Consider the following 13,095-nt stretch of genomic DNA (forward strand, 5'->3'; position numbering starts at 1 on the left):
TTGCTCCTCTACTGTTTGTCACACTGAGCTTTACATACACTATCTCTTTTATTCCTCATAACAACTTTGAGAGAACAGGAATAATGAATATCACCTTACATGTAAGAAATCTGAGGCACAGAAAAGTTACCCAAGTAGTTAGGAGCAAATCTAGGATTTATAGGTAGTCATTCTGGCTTCAAAGCTTCACTCCTTCTGTCATTGACTGCACCAGTTTATAGTCTGGTTTAGGGGCTATTTGAGTGGGGTTTTCTTACTTTAAGATTTACAGCAGCTCAGCCTTGAAGCAGCCGTTGTTCTCTTTGCTCTTTTATTCACTTCAGGTATTTTGACCAGTTTTCAAATTCTTTGGCAGTAAGGCACATTCAGATGGTTTTATGAACTGATTTGCTGCTTACTACTTCAGTTTTTTAAAAAAGGCATTGCTTTTCCTTAAAAATGACTTGAAAGTTTCAAAGTTAAAAAAAAAAAAAAAGAATTATTCCCACAGAAGACAAATTTTCATATGCATTCGCCTGCTCTTTTAAATGAGAGGGTAGGTGGGCCCCATGGCTGCTGAGGAGGCCCCTGGGTCCTGTGGTATGGCTCTAACTCTGACCTCGTTTTATTGCAGACGGGTCATTACCTTTCCATTTCTCACAGTTGGGCTGAGTGCCACTGAACCATGGGGGAACACAGTCCAGACAACAACATCATCTACATTGAGGCAGAAGAAGATGAGCTGACCCCCGATGACAAGATGCTCAGGTTTGTGGATAAAAATGGAATGGTGCCTTCCTCATCTGGAACTGTTTATGATAGGACAACTGTTCTTATTGAGCAAGACTCTGGCACTTTGGAAGATGAAGATGATGATGGACAGTGCGGAGAACACTTGCCTTTTCTTGTAGGGGGTGAAGAGGGCTTTCACCTAATAGATCATGAAGCAATGTCCCAGGGTTATGTGCAACACATTATCTCGCCAGATCAGATTCATTTAACAATAAACCCTGGTTCCACGCCCATGCCAAGAAATATCGAAGGTGCAACCCTCACTCTGCAGTCGGAATGTCCAGAAACAAAGCGCAAAGAAGTAAGTAAAATGGGATGAGGGCCTATTTGGCATTGGAGAACATCCTTGCACAACTCTTGTTGGCAGTTTTAGCTGGGTTTTAAAGGCATCCCTGGGGTTAGGACCTACACTGGTTTTGCTTGTCAATATTGAATACATATGTTTCACATTTTGTTGCGACTGCATTCTGCTTTCTAGAACTTTTGGCATGTATGGCCCCATTGAACTTTTGGGAAATTAAATCATAATTTCTCGAAATTTGTTCCCCACATTATAAGTAAAATAGAAATTTCACTGAGTGGTAAATCCATGATTCTAATGTTGGCATAACTAGATTTGGTTTATTTTTTTTTCTTTTTATTTATTTATTTTTAATGTTACATTTAAAAAAAATGAGGTCCCCATATACCCCCCACCCCCCTCACCCCAGGCCTCCCATATCAACAATCATGGGACATTCATTGCATTTGGTGAATACATTTTTGGCACTGCTGTACCACATGGATAATGGTTTATATTATAGTTTATACTTTCCCCCAGTCCACCCAGTGGGCCATGGCAGGACATACAATGTCCAGCAACTGTCCCTGCAGTAATGCTCCCACATCCTATCTCTTCTTCCCTCTCCCTACCCTCAGCAGCTACTGTGGCCACTTTCTCCACATCAATGCTACATTTTCTTCCATTACTAATCACAATAGTTTGAGAATAGAATTTTGATAATGAAATAACTAGATTTGGCTTATCTCTGAGCTGCATATGAGTGGTTTGTTTTAGAAATGGGTATCTACTAGAATATGCTTTATTATTTCAGTGAATGTTTAATAAGCAATAAAGACTAGCTTTTTTTTTTTTTTAATTAATTAATTTATTTATCCCCGCTCCCCCCTGGTTGTCTGTTCTCTGTGTCTATTTACTGTGTCTTCTTCTTTGTCCGCTTCTTTTGTTGTCAGCGGCACGGGAATCTGTGTTTCTTTTTGTTGCGTCATGTTGTTGTGTCAGCTCTCCGTGTGGGCGGCGCCATTCTTAGGCAGGCTGCACTTTCTTTTGCACTGGGTGGCTCTCCTTACAGGGCGCACTTCTTGCGCATGGGGCTCCCTACGCGGGGGACACCCCTGCATGGCAGGGCACTCCTTGCGTGCATCAGCACTGTGCATGGGCCAGCTGCACACGGGTCAAGGAGGCCCGGGGTTTGAACCGTGGACCTCCCATGTGGTAGAAAGACACCCTAACCACTGGTCCAAGTCCGCTTCCCAAGACTAGCTTTTTTAAGATATTCAGGCAAGAGATGATAAATGAGAATAGGTTATCTAAAATAAGGTTCCACATTCGTCTTTGATTGATGTAAGTAAGGCATGGCAGAATGCTTTGAGAGTATTGTACAAGTTGTATTAGTGGTGGTTATTAGCATAAAAGAAATATGGTTTAAAAGTAATGATTTTCATTATCCAGGAGCTGCTTACAGGTCAATAGAAAAAATAGGTCACTGGTAGTTACAATGCCAGACATTAAGTGTAAGATAGTATCAAACATAAATAGGGAAAACTGTTCAGCAAAATATTTTCCTTGTTTTGTGTAATTAAGATCTTGAAATTGGAGAACTTTATTATTTGTGACATATGACTTTTCTTTTGCTAACCTTAGAATCCAGAGCTAAAAGGAACTTGAGAGAGACAATCTTGTCCTACTTCCCATCTTATGCAGGAATCTCTCTACATCTGACAAATTTATCTGGTCCCTGATTGAACACATCTAGAATAATGGAAACAAGTGTTTCAGAGCTCAGCCCAATACATTTGTTGGTCTGCTCTGATTATTAGAAAGCTTTTACTTGTATAGAGCCAAAATTTGCCTTCCTGTAGTTCCCACCCAGTAGTTCTAGACTTTCCTCCCACAGGACAACCCATTAGATGTGTAAAGAGAGTTATCATGTGTTTCTTATTATCTTCTCTTGTATAGGCTAAATAACTCCATTTATTGAAATATCCCCATTATGACATTTCCCCCCAGTCTCTCTTTAATCTGGTCACCTTTGATTGTATGAATTCCAGTTTTCCAAAGTACTCTTAAAATCCAGAATTGAGCACAATCTCATAAGTTTGAATCAACACTGAATGCAATGGGACTCTCATTTCTTAATCTGGACACTGTACTGTAATTAATCTATAGTCTTTATTTTAATAACAGCATCAACATACTGTTAACTTGTACTAGAAAATCTCTAGATTATATCTCAACTAGGGGCAATTTCACCCCTAGTAGACATTTGGCAATGTCTAGGGCCATTTTTTGGTTGTTGTACTGGGAGGCACTACTGGAATCTAGTGGATAGAGGCCAAATATGCTGCTAAACGTTCTACATTACACAGGGCATCCCCCTACAACAAAGAATCAGGTGGTTCAGAATGCCCATAGTGCTGAGATGTAGAAACCCTGCTCTAGATTATTTTCATATATGCAGCTGTTAAGTCAGGCTTCCCTCAGTTTCATTTTATGCAAGTGAATATGGAGGCCTACATGTAAACCTTAAGAAATATCTCCCTACTAAAAATTTTTTTTCAAATATAATTTTTTTATTAGAGCAGTTGTTGGTTTACAGAAAAATCATGCAGAAAGTACAGTTTTCCCATATACCCCCCTCTCACACACCCTACCAAATTTTATATTGTTGGTTTCAACCCAATATATGAGCTTGCCAAAGTTTCTTTCAACTCATCTATAAAGTAAGGTACTGTTAAGTTCTGTGGGGGTTGCAAAGATGATTGTAACAATTCAATAGTGTAGAAGTAGAAATACATTTACACTGACAATCATGGTATCAGGCACAGTGTGGTCATTGTGAAGGAGAGGTACAAACATTGCACTGGGAGCACAGAGAAGCTCAACTTTAGGGTCAAGGATCAGGGAATTCTTGGTGGAGAAGGTGGCATTTGAGTTAATCTTGAAGCATATATAGCAGGAAAAAAAAAAAAGCCAGAGGGAGGGCTTTCTAAGAGACAGTAACGGCATGAACAAAGGAATGAAAGTGGGAAAGTACAGGCCATTTTCAGGGAATAGTGAGTTGTCCTGTTAGATTAGAACAGAGGTCAGTATACTTTTTTCTGGAAAGTAAGTATTTTAGGCTTTGCAGGACACAGGGTCTCTACTTTAACACAAAAGCAGCCATAAACAATACATAAATGAACGAACCTTATATGTTCCAGTATAACTTCATTTACAAAAATAAGCAGTGAATGGGATTTGGCCCATTAGCTGTAGTTTGCTGACCTCTGGACTAGAAGATAGGGAGTACAGGATATAAAGATAGAAAATAGTGGAGATCTAAAAAAGGGAGGCAGTGAGAGCATGCTAAGGGGTTTAGACTGTGTTCTGGAAGCAGTGGAATACCATTGGTTTTTATTTTGGAGGTATCAGGGATTGAATCCAGGACCTCATACATGGGAAGCAGGCGTTCAACCATTGAGCTACATCCACTTCCCAATAAAAGTTGGTTTCTTCTTTGTTTGTTTGTTTTTAGGAGGTGTTAGGGATTGAACCCCGGACCTTGTAAATGGAAAGCAGGCACTCAACCATTGAGCTACATCCACTTCCCAATAAAAGTTGGTTTCTTCTTTGTTTGTTTGTTTTTAGGAGGTGTTAGGGATTGAACCCCGGACCTTGTAAATGGAAAGCAGGCACTCAACCACTAAGCTACATGTGCTCCCCCATTGAAGGTTTTTGAACTAAGGATTGATGTGATTAGAGTAGCATTTTAGAAAGATTGCTCAGATTTCAGAGGTAGCTTGGAAACAGAGAGATATAGGAGGCAGATTGGTCAGTTGGGAGATAGTTGTGGTAGAGGTTTGGGGTTTCATTTAAATTTGATTACGGATAGAGCTGTTATATGTGGAAAGAATCCAGAGCTTTTACAGGGGAAGATAGGGCAGGGGAGAGGGAGAAAGAGAGAGAGAAGAATTAGTAATTCTTGGGCATGATTCAAAGGTTTTAAATCATGTTGACTAGAAAGATTTGTTCATTTTTCCAAGTGCATTGGAAAACATGTTTGTACAGGGCCCACGCAATTGAACAGTTTTCTGCCCTTGAGGATCTTCAAGTCTAGGAGGAGAGTTAAGTAGAGTACATTGTAGTAAGTATTTTATAGAGGCATATTCAAAGTGCTATGGGCATGCTGAGGAGAAAGTGGCTAACCCTGCTGCCTCTGGGAATGGCGATTCCATTAAGACATGAAGACAGGAAGAGGAGAAAGTTTGGTGGGGAAATTAATGAGCTTGGTTTGGAGTATATTGAATATTGAATTTATGGTCCTTGGAGAAAAGTAAAGCAGACAAGTTGAGAGGGCCCTTGGAAATTTAGATCTGAAGTTGAAGAAATGGTTTGGGATTAGAATTAGGGATTCACAGAGGGGCAATAGTTCAAACTATAGGCAGTTTACTCAAGAGAGAAGTAAAAGTTTGTCTGAATTTAAGGGTTGGAAAGAGAAAGAGGAACCAGAGAAGATTGCAGTGGTTAAAGAGAGGGGTGGAATGCAGGGTTATGGAAGCTAAGGGAAGGGAGTTTCAAGAAGAATGAATATTCCTTGCTGACCCTGGAGGGGTTGTGGAGCAGAAAAGAAGCCATTAGTTTTTGCCAGATGAACAGTTGCTCATATCATGAGAAGAGTTTCAGTAGAGCACTGGGGGCTGAAGCTAGATTTCTAGTTGAGAAGTGAGTGGGTGGTGAGGAAATAAGAGGCAGGGAGTGTCAACTTTTTTTTTTTTTTTTTTTGAGGTTGGAGGAAGAAGAGCTGTGAGGCAGTAGTAGCTCAAGGGGATTGAAATCATTTGTTTTTTAGTATAGAAAACTTGAATGTGGTTTAGAACCTAAGCTTTAGACCATCCTTGGTTAATGATTACTATGTGAAAAGTGTTTCTTGAGCAAATGTTTAGGAAACATTAAACCAAATCAGAGGTTTATTACAGGATTTCTCAGAGCCTTTAATATGCTAATGACTAGGAAGGAAGGATAATGCCATATTTTGCAAATGTTTCAGACTTGGGAAACCTTTTCTTCAGGTCTGATTTCCAGAGACCAGTATTCTGTGGAATACATTTTGGGAAATGCTGATGTAGGCAGAAAAGGCAGATAGTAGAGAGAGAACAACTATGAAATCACTTATATTAGTTACATTAGCCAACACCTTCCCACTTTGTACTATTTGCAAATTGATCTGTACCGTTTGCAAGCCTGGTTTGCCATTCTTGTCTTCAGACGGTTGATATTCGTATTAAATAGGACAGAGGCAAGGATACAATGAGCACCTTGTTCAATCTGCTGTGGATTTAGCTCCCTATACTTTCCTCCCCCTACATTTTTCCATTCTATCCATGAGACTTACCTGGATAAGCCTAAAATAGTCTGTAAACCATTCTCTAAATCAGTAAGTGTAGGGTTGATTGAGGATTGAGGGAGAAGCAGTAGTATGTTTAGTCTGCAAATCTCGTTTAATAACTAGGCATTCAGAAGACGTGCCTAAAGAGGCTGATGTATATGACTAATTTGATAACATGTTTCATCATCTCTTCTTTTTTTAACTGGGTATTTTTCTCCATCTCTTAGGAAATCAGATCATTTGATAACTAGTTAGTCTTCTTGGCTTCCTAAGCAGCTTATTTTCTGAGTCAGATTTTAGCCTGATTTTCCGGTTTACCCCTGATTGTTCCATTGTTTCTTAAAGTGTGTAGTTGGCTTACCAGTTAACTTCATTGTTTTTTCGCTCATGGTTGTCTTGCATAAAAATAAACCAACTAGAACCTTGCTACAGATACAGTCTTCTACTACAGAGACACTGATAATACTGGCTCTAATTTCATATATTTTATTCTCATAACATGGTTCTATGTTGATTTGGTAGCTTTGCAAAGTTTCCAATGAAAATATTAGCATCTGCTGAAGAACAGCTTCTTAACGGTTGTTCGTTTAAGACCTTTTCTTACTCCAGGTTTCTAGACAGCTGTGTTTCCTTTGCTTGCTTTGCACATACAGGCCATGGTTCCCCAAACTTTCTTACATCTGTTCCCTTCCAGAAAATCAGCTAGGGCTGTGTAATTACTCGTTCATACACCTCTGTCAGAACCACATTTGGTGAGCATAATGTATCCCCCATGGCCAGCTGATCTTGTCACTTTTCTGTTGAGTAGTTGGTCAGAAAGTATGAAGAAACCTGGGAATCATCATATATCAAATATGTTCTTGATACACCAAAGTATTCCAGTACATTGATTGGGAAAAGAATACCCTTTTTTACCAAGAAGTGCAGTTACTGTGGTGCTTTATGAATTAGGTTACTATAGTGCTTCTTTTTTTTTTTTTTAGCCTGTTTCACCCTCTATTTATTTATTTCTCCCCCCTCTCCCCCGCAGTTGTCTGCTCTCTGTGTGTTCTTCTGTGACCGCCTCTGTCCTTATCAGCAGCACTGGGAATCTGTGTTTCTTTTTGTTGCGTCATCTTGTTGTGTCAGCTCTCCCTGTGTGCAGCGCCGTTCTTGGGCAGGCTGCACTTTCTTTCACGCTGGGTGACTCTCCTTACGGGGCGCACTCCTTGCACGTGGGGCTCCCCTACGTGGGGGACATCCCTGCATGGCAGGGCACTTCTTGCGCTCATCAGCACTGCATGTGGGCCAGCTCCACACGGGTCAAGGAAGCCCAGGGTTTGAACCGCAGACCTCCCATGTGGTAGGCAGATGCCCTATCCATTGGGCCAAGTTCACTTCTCTATAGTCCTTCTAAACTCCAGGAATGAATTGTGTGGTCAGTGGCACATGCAAGATGAGATTTTTTTCAGTGTAACAAATTGTAAGTATAAAAGAAAAATCTGATTCCAGTGTTTCAGAGACTTTTCGCAATGTGTCCTTTACTTTGGGAGGCCTCCTTCCAATCTTATTTCTCATTATAAATCCTTCAGGCAATAGAGTGATCCACTCCAACAGACCAGGATGTTGCTGACTCCCCAAGGGAACCACCCACTTTTTTTAGTCTTTCCATGCTGTGGTTACATTTCTTTGCAGGTTCCCTTCCTAACTCCCACGGAACTGCCATTCAGAACTAGGACAGATGGAGACTGTTTCCGCTTGAAATCCTAGTGTTAAAGATCCATTCATTCTCTCCACAAGCTTCTACTTACTGAGTACCTACTTTTGTCAAATATTAGGAAGGACAAAGAAATATTCCCTGCCTTGAGAGGCTTGGAATCTAGTAGGGAGACTGCTAATAGCTATTCATGCAAGGTTGCCTAGGAACCCAGAACAGGGAGCATTTTCCTTTTACTATGCTCTAAAGCTGTGTGTCCACTCCAGGTCTGCATGTATGTTATGTACGCCCCCCCTTAATCATCAGCATTTCTGTCACTAAGCCCACGGGCATGGGAAAAGGGCAGGGAGTGTTGTGGGTGCACATGTTTTTTAAACATGGTGCTACAGGAATAAGAGGCCCCAAATTTATATTTTATATAGGTTGTAAATGTTAGGTATTGCTCAGTTTATTGCTATTGTAGGGCACTGGAAAAAGAACTTGAGTTTTAATGATGTTTCCTCTTATTTAAATCAAGCTTGTTTTTAAAATTGTTCTGTGATCGGCAGAGGAATAATTTAGACCTGAGTTCCATCTTGGCTCCTGGTATATGCTAACTATATCACCTTGCACAAGATGATTAACATCTCTATTTCCCCCTTTGTAAAATGGAAATAAAAATATCCTATTGTATTTTGTCATGATTAAATGAGATTTATTTATATATAAATCTGTAATAGTATAGGCATAAAACATTTAGCATATTGTCAGGTACATTGCAGTTTTTTTCCCCAATAAACTTGCATTTATTTTCTCTTCCCACATGGTTCTTGAAGGAGATACAGAAGTGATCTCCAGTTTACAAAGAGGTGGTGATGTTAAAATGTTCTTTATCAGGAACTCTCCTGGAAGCATATTCTCCTTGAAACAAAGTTATAAATTGTAATTGGGTTTCAGGACAGCCTACAGAAATCTCCATAACCCCTGATTAATGGAACTGTTGTACTTACACTGTTACACCAATGCTGTTTTGGAACGTAAACCACCATTTATAACCATGTTTCAAAATGAGACCATGTTTGTTATTCCAACTGCAGGGGTTCTATGAACACCAGCCTTACTACATATAATCTTTTGCTCTCCTATTCAGCTCCCTTTGACTTCTCTAATAATAGGCCACTGAAAGTTTTTTCCAAGGTGGGCAGTTGGGGCACCAGACAAAGCTGAGGGCTTGTATGTGCAAAGTATGAGGACTCCTATTATACTTTACAGTGGCAATGGAAAGAGGATGAGATAACTAGCAGCTGTGTGCTTTCTTTGTACCAGTCACTGTATAAGGAACTTAAATATAGTTTTTGTTTGTTTGTTTGTTTTTAGGAGGTACTGGGGATTGAACCCAGGACCTCCTGCGTGGTAAACAGGTACTCAAACCACTGAGCTACATCAGCTCCCTGGTGAGAGTTGGTTTTCTCATTTGTTTGTTTTCAGTAGGTACTGGGGATCAAACCTGGGACCTTGTATATGGGAAGCAGGCACTGAACAACTTGAACTACATCTGCTCCCCTTAAATATAGTTTTGTTTATAATTTTCTTAGCAGTCTTATAAAACAAGTATTATTAGTCCCCTTTTACAGATTAAAAAACAGACATGGAACCATGTAACTAGCAAGTAGTAGAACTGGGATTTGAAATGAGGACTTTGTGGATGCCAAAGTCTTTGCCTTTCCACTGTAACATACCACTTTCCCTGAGACGGAAGAGAGGCTCAGACACTGAGACCTGTGGCTGTGAAAAGAGCTGAGAAATGAGGAACAGAAGGATGACATTTATTCTGTAGGGATAAAGGGTTGAGGCATGGGAACAGCTATGTGAATTCCACTATGGTGGTGGATAATAGGTCTGTTGAAGGAACAGGATCAGTTCAGAACTCTTATACATCTGCTCTGAGCTCTTTGGTTGCTTATGATGGAGTTGAATAAATGAGATCATTGCCAGCATGGGGTCCGAGTTGGTGTGGGGAGAGGGAAGGGAGGTCCCTAGTGATAGGGAGAAAAGGGCAGTTCCTACAGCCATAATAGCTAGGCCAGTCATTTATTTGCAGGTACTCAGAATCAGGGACTCCCTGTCCTTCTTTTTCTTTTTCTTTTTTTTTTTTTTTAGGAGTTGACATGTCTTTAATACTTTTTTTTTTAATTGACTTTGTAATAATATTACATTAAAAATATATATATATGAGGTCCCATTCAACCCCACTACCCCCACCCCACCTCTCCCCCCCCCCAGCAACACTCCCTCCCATCATCATGACACATCCATTGCATTTGGCAAGTACATCTTTGGCACCTCTGCACCTCATGGTCAATGGTCCACATCATGGCCCATACTCTCCCCCATTCCATCCAGTGGGCCCTATGAGGATTTACAGTGTCCGGTGATTGCCCCTGAAGCACCATCCAGGGCAGCTCCATGTCCCAAAGATGCCTCCACCTCTCATCTCTTCTGCCTTTCCCCATACCCATCAGCCATCATGTCCACTTTTCCCAATCCGATGCCACCTTTTCTATGTGGACATTGGATTGGTTGTGTCCATTGCACCTCTATGTCAAGAGGAGGCTCAGATTCCACCTGGATGCTGGATGCCATCCTCCCATTTTCAGTTGTAATCACTCTAGGCTCCATGGTGTGGTGGTTGTCCTTCTTCAACTCCATCTTAGCTGAGTGTGGTGAGCCCAATAAGTCAGATTGTAGGTGCTGGAGTCTGTTGAGGTGGAGGAAGGATGTGAGCCGATGTATGCAGGGGTGAGCCTCAACAGACTCCAGCACCTGTCCTTCTTGAGGATGGGGCTGTACGTGGTTACAGTATCTATTTCTTTTTCCTTTTTTTCACAGCCTTTTCTCTTCTCTGAAAATTTTTAAGCTTTTTTCTCCTGGAGTTCCAGTGGTTAATTTTCTCACTTTTATCTCATTCACCTTTCTGTCTTCTCTGATTTTGTTAATTTAACAGGGCAGTCATCTCTGTTAAATATTTCTCTGTGCTAGAACTGCTCAGAACACTTATTAACCTGTATCAGCTCTCTGAAAGTCATGCTTCTTGCCCATTCCTAGCATTAGACTCCATACTAAGCACAAATCCTTAGTGAACCTAACCTGGGCTCCTTCTGTGCTCCTTCAAATGGTAGTTGACAACTGTTTGAGGCCACACAAGAATATGAAAGTGATTTAATTCATAAGCTTGGAGGAAGTTTTCCTTATTATCCAGTGGAATCATCAGTGATACTATGTTTCTATTATAGATCCTCTCGTTAATTTTTTTTATTTCCCCCCCTTGTGGCTTGCTTGCTGTCTGCTCTCTGTGTCCATTCACTGTGTGTTCTTCTGTGTGTCTGTATTTATTTTTATTTATTTTCCCTCCCCCCTTGTGGCTTGCATTTTGTCTGCTCTGTGTCTATTCACTGCGCGCTCTTCTGTGTTCTTACTTGTCTCCCTTTTTGTTGCGTTACCTTGCTAAGTCGGCATGCGGGCAAGCCTGCCTTCACAAGGCGACCCCGGAACGCGAATCCAGGGCCTCCCATGTGGTAGAGCAACGGATTGAGCCACAGCCCTTTCCCACTTTCATTAATTTTGATAGGCAAATTAATTATATGCCATTTTCCTCAAGTTCTTTAAATTCAGCTTGGGCATCACCTCTTTGGAGAGCATTCCTTAAATCATGCCCAAGTCTGAGTTAGGTACTTCTCTTATGTACTTCCACAGTATGCTGAACATCCATATCATTACCACTTCTTATACCATATTGTTCTTGTTTGTTTTTATTTTCCTCTTGACTTTGAGCTCATAGCTCAGGGGCATATCCCCTTTTTCTGTATTCCTCACAAGTGAAACAATACAATGCATGGAACATAATTTTTGAATGTATGAATGGTTAACCTTAATTTTATTTAAACGTGCAAGTTGTTTCAGTACCCTCTCTATGTAACCAGCAAAACCTATATGTTTTTTGCAACTTCCTGTTCTGATCCAGTTTGAGTTTAGTTTTACCTTTTTGTAAAACTTGATGCTGTTTTTAAAATGATTCTGAAAAACACGGAATAATGACTTGTACTTACCATCTCCCTCAGGACTGGGTCATAGATTACTAATTTATTCAGCACATAATGGGGGCACGGGCAGGGAGCAGGCATTTACATTTGACAGTCAACTGTCTTCATCATCTGTAAATACAAATACCTTCCCCAATCTTGTGTCCTCTCCTAACTTTCTATCCTCTTTCTCTTCTCAGACATGTTTTTTTAAAGAGTAGTTATTTATTGTCTCTAGTTCCTCATTTCTCCCTGACTCCTCAGCCTATTGCATTCTGGCTTTGTTCCCACCTTTCTAATGAAGCTAGTCTTGCTAGAGACAATTATGACCTTTGAGTCAGGCGAATCCAAGAAATGCTTTATCTGTCATCTCTGCTACATTTGACCTAATTGACCAACCTTCTTGAAACTATTCCTTTAGTGTCCTTGCCACTACCTTTTCTTAGCATCAAGCCCTGCTTTGGTTTCTCCCTCCCTCCCTCCCTCCCTCCCTCCCCTCTCCACCCCACTTCTCTACTGGCTGAGGCTGCTGCAGTGAACAGGATAGTCATGGTCTCTGCCCTTATGGAGTTTACAGCCCAGCTGAGAGTAGTCATTTGCTCATTTAGGTCAACAAATATTTATTTAATGACCCTTGTTTTCCAACTACTGCTCTGCTTAGCATCTAAATAGAAAACAGTGTAAATTATTTACTCCTAATTGTATTTTGTGCTTTAAAGAAATAAAAGAAACTATAGAAACCTGTAATGAGGATACCTCTTTTGGTTTGAGGTGGGGTAAGGGGCATTAGGGAGATTTCCTTGAGAAAGGAACATGTAATGGAGGCTTGACTTGGCCAAGTTCAAAAAATCTTGTGGGAGTGAGGGTTGACATAGTGGGAGACAGTAAAGGGGTAGTTAATTATTTGTTGTACTGTTGCTTA

The 13,095-nt window shown here is 40.6% G+C and overlaps 1 protein-coding gene and 1 non-coding gene across 4 annotated transcripts in view; one reads left to right on the top strand and one right to left on the bottom strand.

Moving 5' to 3' along the window:
• MTF1 (metal regulatory transcription factor 1) overlaps positions 1-13,095 on the top strand; it is a 50,208-nt gene that overhangs the window by 1,109 nt on the left and 36,004 nt on the right. For 2 of the 3 annotated variants that reach the window (XM_004467107.4, XM_012528461.3), the window contains exon 2: positions 614-1,072. In XM_004467107.4, coding sequence (XP_004467164.2) covers positions 665-1,072 — 408 coding nt within the window. In that variant the 5' untranslated portion in view covers positions 614-664. The remainder of the gene's footprint in view (positions 1-613; positions 1,073-13,095) is intronic. The other variant, XM_004467108.4, reaches the window with a different exon arrangement.
• On the bottom strand, positions 9,470-9,545 carry TRNAG-ACC (transfer RNA glycine (anticodon ACC)). Its single transcript has one exon. It is a non-coding gene; the product is annotated as a tRNA-Gly (tRNA).

This window comes from Dasypus novemcinctus, chromosome 9 (genome assembly GCF_030445035.2).
Source record: "Dasypus novemcinctus isolate mDasNov1 chromosome 9, mDasNov1.1.hap2, whole genome shotgun sequence".
Classification (NCBI taxonomy): Eukaryota; Metazoa; Chordata; class Mammalia; order Cingulata; family Dasypodidae; genus Dasypus; species Dasypus novemcinctus.